This window comes from Sander lucioperca, chromosome 12 (genome assembly GCF_008315115.2).
Source record: "Sander lucioperca isolate FBNREF2018 chromosome 12, SLUC_FBN_1.2, whole genome shotgun sequence".
NCBI classification, from domain to species: domain Eukaryota; kingdom Metazoa; phylum Chordata; class Actinopteri; order Perciformes; family Percidae; genus Sander; species Sander lucioperca.
The window spans coordinates 33,141,373-33,157,623 of NC_050184.1; the positions used below are offsets into that span (position 1 = coordinate 33,141,373).

The 16,251-nt window shown below is 43.1% G+C and overlaps 1 protein-coding gene across 1 annotated transcript in view; it reads left to right on the forward strand.

The window, feature by feature from the left end:
• The window catches only part of plxna2 (plexin A2), a 209,552-nt gene that overhangs the window by 127,134 nt on the left and 66,167 nt on the right, over positions 1–16,251 (forward strand). The window contains exons 7-12 of the mRNA XM_031290478.2: positions 1,268–1,421; positions 4,479–4,575; positions 7,615–7,729; positions 9,477–9,677; positions 11,752–11,848; positions 12,152–12,351. Coding sequence (XP_031146338.1) covers positions 1,268–1,421; positions 4,479–4,575; positions 7,615–7,729; positions 9,477–9,677; positions 11,752–11,848; positions 12,152–12,351 — 864 coding nt within the window. The remainder of the gene's footprint in view (positions 1–1,267; positions 1,422–4,478; positions 4,576–7,614; positions 7,730–9,476; positions 9,678–11,751; positions 11,849–12,151; positions 12,352–16,251) is intronic.

Sequence of the window (16,251 nt, forward strand, 5' to 3'; positions counted from 1 at the left end):
TATTTTCTTTATTATGGTGTTGATGACATTTTTAAGACACATCAGCATTTCTTAGCAGAGTGGATGGACATCTTTGCCAGTAGCAGTGTGTTCTTTTTTCATTCTGTTTGGAGCTTATTACACTGTTGCATTCAATTCGCGGTGTGTTTTTTACATTCGTCCCGAGCATAAATATATATCATATCTCATGCTTACCAAAGATGCAAGTGCTAATGCCATTAGGGATATGTCATAAGAATGGTTTCCCAGTTTATTTGCTAAAATAACTGAGGCATCATCAGTCTGTTGTATTTAGGGCTGCAACTAGCGATTATTTTCATTCTCGATTAATCTGCTGATTATTTTCTCGATTAATCAGACAGTTAAAGGGGCGCTATGAAGTTTTGGCCATTTCTTCGCTGTTCCGCTTTTTGCTCGCAGGTTTCTCTATAGAGCTCCCCCTAAATCTTTGGAATAGATAATTGGCAGCTCCTGTTTACTTGTGTCTGAGTCCTCGCTCGGTCAGTCTGCCGTTTCCCTCTTTCTCTGTTCTTCCGACAATGCTTTCCTAGCTTTCTGCTTCTTTTTTGCCGGCTCAGCCATGACGATAGTGTAAAAAACTCCATCGCTACCTTGTTAGCCGGTTCCTGAATGGGCATATGTGTGCAGTGCTGTGAAGCAATTTGTTACATCGCGAGACCTGATATCACGCGGTACTTCCAACTTTCAGCTCGCCGGCCAAAAGTTGCGAGGGTGGTTTTTGCGCTCACAGGCGCTAGGGGGAAGCAAGACGACCACCATTCAACCCGAAAAAAGTCATATAACCATTCCAATGACTCCGAAGCTCTTCAGTTAAGGTAAATTAAGCTAAAAAAAACTGCATAGTTCCCCTTTAAAAATGTCCATCCTAGTTCCTCAAAGTCCAAGGTGATGTTTTTAAATCTCTTGTTTTGTCCAAAACCCAAAGATGTTCAGTTTAATATGATATAAAACAGAAAAGAGCTGCAAATCGCCATATTTGAAGGGCTAAAAACGTCATTTTCTGCCATTTTTGCATGTAAAATTACTTTAACGATTAATCGATTATCAAAATAGTTGCCGATTATTTTGTTTTTCTCGACTAATGGATAAGTCAACTAATCGTTGCAGGTCTAGTTGTATCATCATATCTGTATTTAGCTGTGACCCAATCTGAGTAGGAAAAGTTGACATGTTGTGATGACTGTGTATATCTACTTTGCCACATTACATAAACATTGTTGTCATGTGCCCCCCACCCCTTATACAGCTGCTGGTGAAGGTGAGCCACGTTCCAGATCTTTCTGCGGGCATCACCTGCTCCTTCGGCAACCTGACGGAGGTGGAGGGGCAGGTCAATGGCAACCAGATACTCTGTGTGTCTCCTGCTGCCAAGGACGTCCCCCTCATCCCCATCGACCAAGGTAGATACAACACACACATAACCATCCATTCATAAACTCGAGGATAGATAGATAGATAGATAGATAGACAGATGGATGGATGGATGGATGGATGGATGGATGGATGGATGGATAGATAGAGAGATGATAGATGGATGGATGGATGGATGGATGGATGGATAGATAGATAGATAGATACTGTAGATAGATAGATACTGTAGATAGATAGATACTGTAGATAGATAGATACTGTAGATAGATAGATAGGTGGCTCGATTATAGATAGATAGGATGTATGGATAAATCATAGATAGATAGATATATAGCCTTTATTGTCATTATACATGGTTACATACAACAATATTTGGAGAGCTGTTCTGTCCAGTGAAAGACAGTTTTAACCATATAAACAAAACAAGACAGCACATGATCATGGCCATTAGATAGAATCTTTACACGTCTAAACTCAGCCTTTGTAGGATTCCCACGTGTCCCTCTCTTTTCGCTACTTATGCTTCACTGAGCCAACTGTTCATCTGCACACACTCTGAAACATCTTTATTGATTCAACACTCTTGGTTTAAGCATGCACCGTCTACATTAATAAGCTCCCGCAGATCCAGGATCAGATTCCTGGCTGTGAAGTGCATGCTACACACAAGGCCAGGCCCTATTAGAGCTGATGGAGGATCAGACTGAGATCCCCTGGCCTGTGGCTGGGCTGCAGCAGGCAGTGGTCTAACGAGCCAGTCCAATCAGCCAGGGGACCATGTAGTCGAGGGGACGACGGGGGGGGGGGAAGTTGATGTGATGGATTAGTGTCTTAGCACAGCCAAGGCACAGGGAGCTGGTCTGCCATTTGCTTCTGAGAAAAGTGATACCTGAAGAACACACAAAGAACAAACATAAAATAAATAATTATTATAATTCATTATAGTAATTCATTGTATTGTTTAAAAGGTCAGCACAGTGGCCGGGTTGGTTCAGTGGGTAGAGCAGGCGCACATATATAGGGGTTTACTCCTCGACGCAGCGGCCGCGGGTTCGACTCCGACCTGCGGCCCTTTGCTGCTGTCGTTTCCCCCCCTCTCTCTCCCCTTTCATGTCTTTATCTGTCCTATGAAAAATAAAAAATGCCCAAAAAAATAATCTTTAAAAGGTCAGCTCAGCCATTTTAATCTCATCTCACAGCATATGTATAGCTGACTAGAACAATCTAAACACATCCTTTAGGTCACAGTTAAAGATGTTTCTAATTTCGTCTTAAACCTTATGTTGAGAATTCTGTTGATTGTACAATATCTGACTCTATGGCTTTTATTTTTTTCTTTTTTCTTTTATTATTTTTGATATGTATACATTTTGTTTACCTATTTGTTGTTTCGCTTGGTTTACTTTTTATTCTTTGCTGAGGAATTATCATGTTTTAGCTTTTTTCTTTTCTCTTTTGCATAAAAGGAGGACTCTGAATAAACTTTATAGGCATCTTTCCTCTCCTGCACTAAAATTGCTTGTTTGTTTGTTTTTAATATATTGTATGTACTTTATATCTTAGTGCAAATAAACTAAATTAAACATATCCAAACACCAGGAATAAGCATATGCTAATCACCTCTAATATACTATTCATAGAAATAAAAAAATGACCTTTCAGGAATTCCTCCAGCATATTGCCATGAATAAACCATAGCAGGTCTGGCAACCATTTATTTGCAAACATATATATGATTATGAATACTAACACCTGTTTTTTGACGATAAAATACCTGTTGTTTGCCAGCCAAGATGGCTGCAGGGCGGCAAAAGCAAACACCCTGAATAATATATTATGTGCAGTGTGTGGAAATGACTGTGTGTTTTGGGGGTTTGGTAATCCTCCTCCCTGTGAGTAAATGACAGCCCTGTTTGCCCAGAGCTCCCATGGGGAGTGGTGCATCAGGCACTAATATGAATGTTCTCCCCTAGGTAAATGTCAGCCAATCCCCCAAGCCCTTCCTCCATCCATCTAGCTTTCCATCCATCCTACCATTCCTCTATTTGACCACCTTCCCCGTTCCTCCCTCCTCTTTCGTCGCCTCCCCCGGCTGTTTATACCTCCATTTTGTTTTTCTCCGCATTCATTCCCCTGAGGCCACTTCCTCCTGACCTCCCCAGTATCCTCCTCCATCTCCTGTCCCCGAGCAAGCCTTTCCTATCTGTTGCACATCAACATCGATCGTGCCGTGGCAATGACCTGAGGAGAGTAGTGGAGAAGACAGGAGAGGAGACAATTAGATAAGATATTGAAGGTGGAGAAGAAGGGAAAATAAATGAGAAATTAAAACGAAGAGCAACGGGGTGGAAGGTGGAAGGAGGTTAGGATAAAACTGTGAGGACAGAGGACTGATGTTGAGCTTGAAATAAAAGGAAATAGCTGGTACCCTTCTCCTACTAAAGAAAACAAAATCCTAGTGGAGGTTTGGTGTGGACAGGAACTCTGTACCACTTTGTTCATAGATCCTGTGAGACAAATGTGAAACGGTAGAAGAGAAGTCAGCTATGAGCCGAGCCCGCCTGCTACACAGACTGGTGTGAAACAGAGCCTGATTCCCAACAGGTGCTGTGGAGAGAACGGGGCACGGAGGGTCATTCAAGCCTCCTACACACTGAATGTCATCTGAAATACACACACACGCACACACACACACTCACTCACACATTTATGGAGTCTGTATTCTCGTGGGGAGGGATAAGAGGCTGTTTTTACAGAGAACAGAAGCTCAGCCAGAACTTTGTCCAGCAAAATGCAAGAAAATAACTATACTGTATGTACAGAGCCATTTTGCCAGATTACATGTTATTTTCCTGCATTTTGCTGTGATTGAAATGTGCAAATTGTATGTAAATATATATTCAAAGGAAATGTTTCTCTTAATTTGCATTGCATATATACAGTACCATGGAAGAAATGCTACCTTTCTAGAGCTCCTATACCTTTATCCTGTAACTAATTAGCACACGATTTTGTGATCTCTGCTGTTTACAACTATGCAAAATAGTGCATACAATAAACGATCTCCTCCTCCTTTCCTCTCTCAGATTGGTCAGGCGTCGAGCTGAGGCTTAACTCTAAGGAGACTGGTCAGATGCTTATCAGCACAGAGGTCAAATTCTACAACTGCAGCGTCCACCAACTGTGAGTATCTCTCTCAGAGCCAATTCATTTCTTTTTCATTTACAAAAACAATGCCAGACCCAGACCTGCTGCCCATAAACCACCGGATCAATGCTCTGGGAATTAGTTACAATTTGTCCTTAAACCTTAGCCGGCCCCAGTCCCCCTAAAAATATCCCCTGTAAAGACTAATGTAATCTGATAGCTGACTGCTCCCTGAGCACCGTAACAGGAAGTTTCTGTGCTGTTGAGCTAATGAAGCCTTCTTCGCAGACGCGCTGCGGTACAAAACACGCAGCTTTTTGCCTAACAGGTCTTCAGTAGGGATTTCATGCTCGTTTTCATGCCATGTCTGTCCCTGATCGAGTGATGTTGAATTGAATCCCTGGATTGGAGATCTCAGTGTTGGCGGTGCGTTTGCAATTGCTCGCTTCATTCCAGTGTGGCAGATTCTTTTTGTGCTCGATCCAAAGTCCTTGCCGACTTGGGAGAATCACTGAATGGAGAGAAGGGATATCACACTGACGCTAGCAGGGGTGCAGGAATCGTAGCATGTCATATTATCACCCTTTCACCATCTCCTCGACATTAACACAAAATGTTGTAGCCGCTGTGTCCTTTGTTATTCTGCATCTCTCGCTCACACACACACACACACACACACACACACACACACACACACACACACACACAAAGAAGGATGCATACACTTGAAAAGGCCATACGCTCTCCCTTGCACGCTCTGATGCCAACTCGTGCTCTTGCTTTCTCTCCCTCTTACACACACACACACACACACACACACACACACACACTGTACACTCTATTTGCCAGAAGGTGAATCAGCCCTTTTCTTCTGAATCTTCTGAATCCCTCCCATGCTTTTGCAGCGATGAAAACTTCACAATAAGCAAGTGTGCATAACTCAACCTTTTTTTTAAGAGAGAGAGAAAGAGAGAGGGAGAGCCAAGTGTGACTACAATACGCTCTACGAACAACTGCCCATGAATACATAGTGTAGTAAATGCCATCACAATCTATTCTTTGCTATGGCAACATAGAGAGATAATCACGTCTTGTAGCCTCAGGCTTTTACTGACTCCTTCCCGTTTTTCTTGTCCATGCTTGCGTTTAGGGCTGCAACTAACGATTATTTTCATTGTCGATTAGTCTGTCAGTTGTTTTCTCGATTAATCGCCTATACCTCCGTCAAGCCTTTATAGGCGACGGAAGAGGAGCAATGCCAGCCGTTTGGAGATTTTTGGCTGTGAAAAAATATCTAGGCTCTTGCCCAATGCATGATTGTACTTGCCGACCAGCTATTGTCAGGCGTTAATGATAGTGGGTTTTGACGTCTTCTCAGTGTACTGGAGCCGAGAGATTCCCAGCCGTCACCACATCACAGAAACCGTGTTTCCAAAGCTGCTTTGTGAAAAAGCACATCAGCAGCCTGTTGCCCGTAAACTTCACCACTGATATTTGGAGTAGTGGTGTTAGCCTAATGTCTCTCATCAGCTTAACGGGCATAAACGTGAAAAAAAGCGATATTTCAATCTGCTCTGTCTGCATGCGGTTTCTACACAGCGCTGTTTTAACAACCACACAGTGCTACTCTATAAATAGCGATTTTTTTCACAACCAAGCTGAAACAAAAGCTCTCGGTGTATAGTCTTAACTGTTTTAACTGTTATAGTTTGCCACAAGTCTTTAAATTTGGACAAAATCTTGTGAATTGCTGCTGGCGTAAACAACCCATTCTCTCCGCTGGAGCGGTAAATCCACATGGCTACTTAATATGCACGTGAATGAAGTCATCAGACTTTGTTCTTCATTCTTTCTAAACTTCACTCAGTACTTTGATATTAGGAATTTTATGATTTCTTTTTTTATTGACACTAGCCCGGGGAAATGTCAGGGCCCAGGCACTGAGCTTTGAATAGAAAAAAGGCATGGTACTTATAATACTGCTTTGTTCTAATTGACAACAATATCAGAGAAGGCCAAAAATCATCTGTGCGTCTGAAAACACCCTCGGACCCCAGAGGGATTATTTAGTACTCGTATCGGTACTCTGTATCGGCAATTACCCAAATGTAAGTACTTGTACTTGTACTTGATCTTATCTCATCGCTAGCCAAAAGCCCAAGATGACGTCCTCAAACGTCTTGTTTTGTCCGCAATTTAAAAAATATTCAGTTTACTGTCACAGAGGAGTGAAGAAACTAGAAAATATTAATATTTAAGAAGCTGGAGTCAGATAATTTTGTCTCAAACCGATTAAACGACTATCAAAAGTTAGCAGTTAATTTAATAGTTGACAACTAGTCGATTAAAATTACGGCTCTACTTGCATTTGCTCATCCTCCATCCATTTGTCCATGTAACCAGTACACAGTTATTTACTCACATGTACTGAAGTAGTATTCTTAGGTCACTTGCTAGTAATAATACATAGGCATGAATGCAGGATTTTTACTTGTAATGGAGTATTTTTGCATTATGGTATTGATGCTTTTACAGTAGGAAGGGACCTGAATACTTCTTCCACCGCTGGCAGTACAGTATATACCCCTATAGTGACACATACACACTTACATATTGTACATGCAGAAATGCTAACACACACACCTAACAGCTGTTAATTACAGCAACACTCCAACAATGCTGGGCTAATGGTAATTGCAGGATCAAGCTGCGCCAATGTCTTATTTGTCCTCATTACTCAACGTTCCTCCACACTCTCTGTCTCTCTTCCTCCATCTGATTCAGGCTACGACAGCTAATATGGAGCCTACCGTTCACACATGACACGCGGTATGAATATATGGCAGTGGAAAATATATGCAGGGAGAACTTGGCCCAGCAGATATTAGGTACTGTGCCAACTACAAGGGCACAACAACAGCAGGTGCCCACTTGGGATCTGAACTCATTTCCTCTGTGGCACTTCCCCCACTTTCCTTGACTGCACTGCTTTTTTTCTGACTCTCGTGTGTGTGTGTGTGTGTGTGTGTGTGTCTGTCTGTCTGTCTGTCTGTCTGTCTGTCTGTCTCCATGCAGGTGTCTGTCATGTGTGAACAGTGCCTTCCGCTGCCACTGGTGCAAGTACCGCAACTTGTGTACCCATGACCCCTCCAGCTGTTCCTTCCAGGAGGGACGAGTCAACGCCTCAGAGGTTGGTGGAACACACACGTGCACAAGCGCACACATGCATATAAGCAAGCTTTGCTAGCACAGGTTTCTCTTTCTTTCCTCTCTTTCTCTCTCCTGCACTATCCATCTTTCTCTGTTTCCTTCTGCCTGCATCCTGCTCTGTGTTCCAGCTCTGTGTCGGCCTCGGGGCATGTCTTCAGAAAGACAGCCATCTAAGCTCTTCTATTTCTGAATTGGCGTTTCTCATTCGGGGCTCTTGTTCTTTTCAGTGGCAATTAACACTCTATTATCTCTGGAGTTATTGAGCTTAGCGTGTCTTAACAATGACACAGGATCACTCTGACCTAATCAATCATATGCGCTAGATACAAAGTGCTTGAATTATGCCTGTTTGTGTATGTTGCTTTCCATGTGTCTCTGGCTATGCAAATAGATAGTTCTTGGGTATTTGCTTGGCGGGCTGTTATGTGTGTTTTTATCTTACTTCCATAAACTCATTTACTTGTACCAAAGGACAACAAAGTGTTTGTATTGCTCTTTTTGGTGTTACAGGACATGTGGATCTACAGGCGACATCACAGAAGGGATCACTCCTTCAGTCTTTTAATTGATACATATTTGCAGTGGAACTCGCACACCACTTTATTAATTAAATCAGATGCTTTACTCCATGTCAGTATTATAAATAAAGGCCGGCCTCGCCCTGTCTCCAAGCACCAAAAGCATATAGCAGTAGTGTTTGAAAGGTATGGGATCAGTATATGATGTCATGTCTAAGATCAGAGACGACTCAAGATTTATGGAAGTGAAAGGCTTAAGGCCACCAAGACCAAAACATCAGTGTGTGTTGCTGCTGTGATAGTTTGTCTTGGTGCAAATGTTGCTTTCACATCATTTTGATAACAGAGTTGACCTCAAAATTGCTGCCTTGTTTGTTAAGCACTGATTTAATCATTCTCTTCACCAACCGAGCAGTTTAAAAATTCCTCTCTTAATAATGAGTCATTCAACGCTCAGACTTCAGCTCAGAGCTCTCCTAGGTCACAGGAGTCACTTTGAAATTCTTTCGATGCATTTCCATTTCAGCTGCACTCATCACACTTCATAATCACCTAAACACCAAAAAAAACCCGCCATTTTATTTTTTTCTGTTTCGTTGGCACTGACTACTGTATGCTTCCTGTGGTGGAATTTCCAGAAACACCATGTTGTGATATGATGAGAAAAAGGGAAATCTTAGACAATCTCAGGTCATTCATAGGCTACAGGTCAGGGGACGAGAATATTTGGCCAGTCTCTAATAACCACATCTGTTCATGTATAATTAGGGTTGTCTCTATGCAGATTCAAGGAGTGTAGACAGCTGTATGATAAGGGAATGTTTTGTTTCAGTCTTCTTTTGGAGGTCGGTGGGCCAGCAACACTTTTGCCTACTTCCCAGAGAGAGCGATAGGCTGAACTAGGCTTAAGCATCTATGTTTAGGTGCCTAAAATATCTTTATTCACCTCAAAGGTTCAGCTAAATGTAACGCCTCCAGCATGAGTTTAAATACACCTTCAGTAGGACAGGAACTTGAGAGAGTTTGGACGGCACTGCAAAATAACACATCGTGGTTAAACTGTACTGCCTGCTTAATTGTCTGCTCAGTGGAGTGTTCATTAAATGCTCCCGTGTAAGTCATCGAAGTTTCCTGAACATTCTTCACGTGTGTGAAATGAGTTGTGCTGCTCCTGAGTTTTTCCTTAACACTTCCTGCCCTGTCCTCCAGGACTGTCCGCAGCTGGTGCGCTCTGAGGAGATTCTGATCCCAGCGGGGGAGGTGAAGCCTATCACCCTGAAGGCCAGGAACCTGCCCCAGCCCCAGTCTGGCCAGCGAGGTTACGAGTGCGTCCTCCACATCCAGGGTGTCAGCCACAGAGTCACCGCCCTCCGCTTCAATAGCTCCAGCGTGCAGTGCCAGAACAGCTCGGTAGGTCGGGGGGGACGCCTGCCCACATTGTGCCAGATGAGGTGTAACTGGTGATGCATGATTTGTTTGCGTGTGTGTGTGTGTGTGTGTGTGTGTGTGTGTGTGTGTGTGTTACAAGGCTAAGCTAACCTGGCCTGGTATAACAAAGAATTACAGCTACTAAAGGCTAACGTAGCATGTAACATTAAAGCGTAACTCTCGCCAAAATGCAACCTAGGGTCTTTTTGTGAATGTACCCGAATCAAACTTTCGTTTAAAAGCATATTTAGGACGGAAGCGTCAATTTTAAGATTTACCGTATTCACGTTTTTCAGTCAAATGGCCTTTTCAATGGGAGTGCTAGGGGCACTTTTATGCTAGCCTCAAAATAGCTATTTTTAAAACACTAAGAAGGCTCGACACAACATGAAACTTTGCTCGAAGTATCACCAGGGGCTCTACACACGAACGCAAGCATTGAGAACATTGTTTGTGTACACAGAGTTTACTAAAAAGAAAGGTTTTGAGCAACTCACGTTAGCAGTTGTTTACGCTATCCGCCATTTTCCCAGTCCAAAATAGGCAATCTCCGAATGCGAATGAACGGAATCCATAGGAGGAAATGTCATTCTTATATGAGGCTCCTTTTTGAACTACAAGGTCAATATTGTGTTTCACTGATGACAAAACAACAAATTATCCGTGCATTTATATGGAACTAAACTTTAGGAGCTTTCCATCTTTACTCTCCTCCCTCGACTATTTCTGACTGGCTCGATGGACGGCGACCGGAAGAACAACAGCTACAGTGAGTTGCTCAAAACCTTTCTTTTTAGTAAACTCTGGGTACACAAACAATGTTCTCAATGTTTGCGTTCATATGTAGACCCCCTGGTGATACTTCGAGCAAAGTTTCATGTTGGGTCGAGCCTTCTTAGTGTTTTAAAAATAGCTATTTTGAGGCTAGCATAAAAGTGCCCCTAGCACTCCCATTCCAAAGGCCATTTGACCGAAAAACGAGAATACGGTAAATCTTAAAAGTGACGCTTCCGTCCTAAATATGCTTTTAAACGAAAGTTTGACTCGGGTACATTCACAAAAAGACCCTAGGTTGCATTTTGGCGAGAGTTACGCTTTAACAGGATTGTCTCCTCTCCCTGCGTGATGCATTTAACGTGAGAGTGAGACCTAAACTGGCCTGGATGAGTGTATACTTTTCTACCTGAGGGGTTGTGCTGTGTTAAACTGATTCACCCAGCCGCTGTTTCAGTTCTCGTCTGAAGATGGTTGCTCTCTCAACGAATCCTTCCCCACCCGCTGCTTGGGCTGGGTTAAATCAGCTTCACACCAACATGCCCACTCATGTGTCATATGTCATCAGTTCTGACCCCTACTAAAACCAACCACATAACTTCTGATATCATAACAGTGTGTTTTTTGTAGTTATTTGAGTACACATTGTACATTCTATATACAGAAAAAATATACTGCACATTGGTAATTATGGTTGGGATTGTAGTGCTTTCTGTAGAAGACGAGTGCCATACCACATTGCCACAGTTTGTGGGTGTGTGTTTGTATTTGTGTGTTTGTGTACATGTGTGTGTTATTTAGTTAGCGGAGACACAGTAGATGCAGCCTCGGTAATTACACTGGAGAAGACTGCAGTGTGGCTCAGCCCTGGAGTCAAGCACAAACGGACTTCTGTAGTATATTCCCAGAGGAAGCACACACATACACACTTACTCTCCCCCCTCAGTCTCACTCTCTCTCTCGCCCACACACACCCACACTTGCAAAATGAAAGTCAGGCTGGAATTAAGGGCATATGAGGCAGTAAAGGACAGCATATCCAAAGGCCAGAAGGGAAGCTCAAGCTTCTGCTCAGCTGTCCGATTCCTCGTGGCTTCTCACTTTGTCAGCTCTGATGATGAGATGACGAAACTTGGGGGTAACTTTGGAAGGACATAGTGCTGCATCTACAAGGGCTCGTGGGGATTTCAATTCCCAAACCGCCCATTGAAATCCTCCTCTCTTTTTGTCTCTGTTCTTTTCTCTTCTCCCATCTCTCTTTCTCGCTATCCTCGGCCTCTAGTATCTGTACGAGGGAATGAAAATCAGTGAGCTGCCTGTGGATTTCTCGGTGGTGTGGAACGGCAACTTCATTATCGATAACCCGGAGAATATCCAAGGTAAGAACATGAGATGCTGTTGTCACCATGTGCTGGCAAGCAGGATGAAGATGGATAAATCTAACACCCTTCATCATTTTTTTCCTAATCTCTCTGCATTCAAGTATAGTGTGAGTATATAAAAATAAAAAAATTTATTATTGTAGATAGAAACACAGAACAGATAGCCTGGCGGGATATTTCACTCACAGCAGACCTGCTGTCTCTTTTCTTTAAATAAAAAAATACATTCCAAAGACAAGTGTAGGTTTCTCAGTTGTTGTGTGTTCACTGTATATCCATTCTGCCTCCCGTATCCCACAGTGCACCTGTACAAGTGTGCAGCCCAGCGGGACAGCTGTGGCACATGTCTGAAGGCAGAGAGGAAGTTCCAGTGCGGCTGGTGCAGTGGAGAGGGAAGGTGTACCCTGCTGCACCACTGCCCTCCCATCAATCCTTACACCACCCGCTGGCTAAACCTGTCCAGTAAGAATGTCAAGTGCACCAACCCACGCATCACTGAGGTCAGTACCCATAATCCTCTGTCTGTCTGTCCTTCCTGCCCACACACATCCAATCAATGTGCAAGAATCATCTACTACGTCGCTGCATCTCGTTGTAGAGGATCACGAGGCACTCGGCTGATATTGTAGGACTTTACTTGCAATTCAAAAGCTGACAGCTATGACATCTTGTAACTAGGGGTGGGACAAAAGTATCGACACGGTAATATATAGCTGTCCGTTGTGCTATACGAGAATCGATACGCTGGTGCCAAATATCGACATTTTAATAAATGAAATAAGGCGCTCTGAATAGATTTCCCTGCTCCCAGCGTCACTACTTCATGGCTCCTCGAGGTGGCGCTTAACACATGAATGAGGGAAATTTGGACATAAGTTAACCGAAGAGGAAGAGGTTTTCAATGGGATGGCAGACAGCAGTTTGAGGAAAATAACAGATGCCCCAGGCACAGTTAAAGTCCAAAGTTAGGACCCATAGTTGCTCTATGATTGTGTCATTTTAATTCACAGACTGAAAAAGTTGTGCTGCGGAATTGTGTTGTTTTCTAACAGAGGTTCCCTGTGATTCCCAATCCCACCCGTACTTGTAACAGCTTGATAAGACGTTGTCATTGGTGACAGTGGTGATGCTATTACTTAGCTAAAGACTTGCTTTGTATTATTTAAAGCCCGTCATAACCACTATAGCAGTAAACCCTAGATTACACTTGATACTGGCATGCTCGATTTTGTGAAACAGCTATACAAAATGTCTTGTTAAGAGATGGGTAGGACTCTTGACAATGAAATGTCCGATTTGCTTTGAGAGGTATTGACACAGCTTTGCCACTGTGCTCTGTTTTCCTTTGGACCCAGGAAGAATGGGAATAAGCCTTAAATAAGCTTCTCAGAGTGCTGTGTTCAACTAATACCTGCAGATGTGTCAATGTACGGTGTCGGGTGTCTTCCTGTCTTGTCGTCTTGTATGTCTTTTTCTAAGAGCATTTGTTGTTTGTTTTTGATCAAGAGCACAAACAGCATATGCTCCACTTTGTTTATGTGTATGATTGTGTATTTACCTGTATGGCTGTGTGGGTTATGCTCACAGATGCGCATTCATGTGAGAGTTCTTCTCACCTTCAGGGTTTCCCGAGGGGCTCTGACACACACACACACACACACACACACACACATACACACACACAGGGCCAGAGATATTCAGCTTTACAGGTCTGTCTCTTTGACATCTGCCTTCTCTTTGTGCAGTATGCGCAGATGCCTCCTCATATATTTTAATGTATTTTGTCTTTTCACAAGGTTATTCCAGCTCTTTGAAAGTAACTTTGGCACCAAAGTTAAAAAGGGAACCATATAAAAGAACCACACAAACAAAAGAAACACAACACTACTTACTAAGTAAGTAGTTATTCCTATTGTAGCTATCTAACAGTTATAGTTCTTTTTTTAATATATTACTGTTCATAAAGACAACAAGGAGTTGTATGTGTGGTTCTCTGTTTCCTCGCACTCGCTGAGTCTTCTCAGACATTGCAACCAACCAAGCCAATGTTCGGATGCCCTCCACCTCAGCAACGTCGGGGCCATGACCTGGAAGTGCTTATTTGTTTTCCCATAAGTAGGCCTTTGCTCGCTCTGGCCACATTCTCATCCCCGTTGGTGGGTTGGCTGTCAGAGGGGAGTCAGGCCAGGAGGACATACTATTTAATTAGGCCTGGTAATGCACCAGTGCATTGTGGTTAACCCAGCAGACCCCTCTACCTCCACATTGATTAATTTGGCCTCTCATTCCTCCGCCGCATATTCACATCTAACTCCAGCCAATTAAAAAGTGAAGTTAACCACTTGGTTAATTGATTTGCTATACTGTATGCAGATAAGACAGAAAAAGAAGAAAGCCATCCTAACTTTTTTTTTTTAACTCTGCCTCTCTATCGCTATCCCTGTTTCTGTCTGTCTGTATTCCTCTCTCTCTCTCTCTCTCTCTCTCTCTCTCTCTCTCTCTCTCTCTCTGGGTCTTCTTCCCTCCCAGTGTGTGTCTCTCTGAATCACTATCTCCGACTCATCCTGGCGAATTACATTATGCTCTCGTGTAACTCCATTATTCTTTGAGTCTGTCATTCTGTGGCACATGCTCATTGCCATCCAGTGGGACGTACCTCATTCCCCTCTGTGTTTTCATTAGTGTTATGATCACAGTATATGATTACCAAGGCCACCACAAGCCAAGAACTTCATCTGTTACTCTGCAAGCATTAAAAGCAGGAAGAAAATGGACGATTTACCTGATATTCAGCAAGAGCTTTACATTTGTAACACTGGGAGGAGAGTATGTGATGGTGCCGGTGTGGAAAATGGCAAAGCAGAAGTATGAAATGAACAATATGAGGAAGAATACAGTCAAACATTAAGCAGCTGTAGGTACGGTATACGTTAAATTATTGGATCCTTCTGTTGTTCAGTAGTTTATCGATCATTACTGCTGGCCTGTTTTAGCTGACAAGCTACCACCTCAAGATATTTCCAGGAGAGCTGTCTGGAACATCAGGTTCATGTGTCGGTTTGTCAGAATAAGGGCTTACAGACTTGCTCATGGTCAGTAGTCAGGCAGAAATCCATCATATATCGAAGGCAAAGACACACCATTTGTCCATCTACAGCAGCTGCAAGGCGTTATATTCTGAGCTTCTGAGATGGCACCTTGAGTGGAAAAAACATATTGCCAAAGCTCTTTCCAATACATACAGAGTGTATGCCAAGGATCGATGCAACAAGTTTAAGTTTGCGGGGGAGCTGTCAATAGGCATTCTGAGAAAAGAGGGTATTCCAAAAAAAGTTATTTACATAGAAATCTAGTAAAGTAATGCCTGACTGACTCATGATAAATCACAGATTCAGAGTGCTGCAGGGTGAGTCTTTACCTTTACGTTCAGGAGATGGATAAAGTTACAATTGTGAAAGAGCAAGGAGAGTTTGAAGGGTTTGAGTATGGTGAAGAGAGGCAACAGAGAACAAAAGACGGAGCAGGGGAACTGAACCAAGGAAAGGTGGGAAGAACGATGGGGGGAGGGGGAAATAGAGCCCCTGTGGGCTGTCTGAACTCATGTCTGTTTACAACTGTAGGTGGCAAAACCAACTCTGCATTAATTTAGACGATGCGCATGAGCGCGTACTTCACATGCACACAGACACGCCAGTATTCCTCCAGCTTACTGCCGATGAAGGCGCCGTTCGTTTGTGCCCGCCCCACCCCCTTTTCGTCTCTCAGTGATTACAGTTTCTTTAACAAGCAGACATCCCCTGGTGGGCTGAATTTATTAAATAATTTGGTTTTTAATGTATGCACCAAAGCCCCCATCATGAGCTGATTTGTATACATACTAGCACATTAGTAGATGTGCCTACCACAAGATAGGCCTTGTGAATAATTAACGTTTCTATTAAGTGCCATGGTGCCTCCCACCCTGGGCCATTAATATTGAAGAGATGTAAGCCCCGGCTAACAGCAGAGGGAACGACATCAATTGAAGCTGGGAGTTAGATGGGCATATGAAAGGCATCTCCTCAATAGGCTTTGGCCATGGCTTCTGTACGAGTTTACAGTGTAGCAAAGATGCTTCCCTGCGTCCTAGTGACAGCGAATATAAACATCTTGCTGTTGCCTTAGGATAGAAAAAAATATTGGATTCCTCTCTTTCTTTCTCCCTCACAGGGTGTATGCAAGCTTATTGTTGATATTTGGCCACCAGAGGGATTGTGGGCCTGTCAGTCAGTATCATAGTACAACTGAACTCTCACCGCTGTAAATCTAAGAGAGTTGCTGTACTGCGTGCTACCCTTCATTAAACCAGTCAATAGGAGGAAAAACATGTTGGACAGTAAAGTGAGTCTTTAGCCAGACAA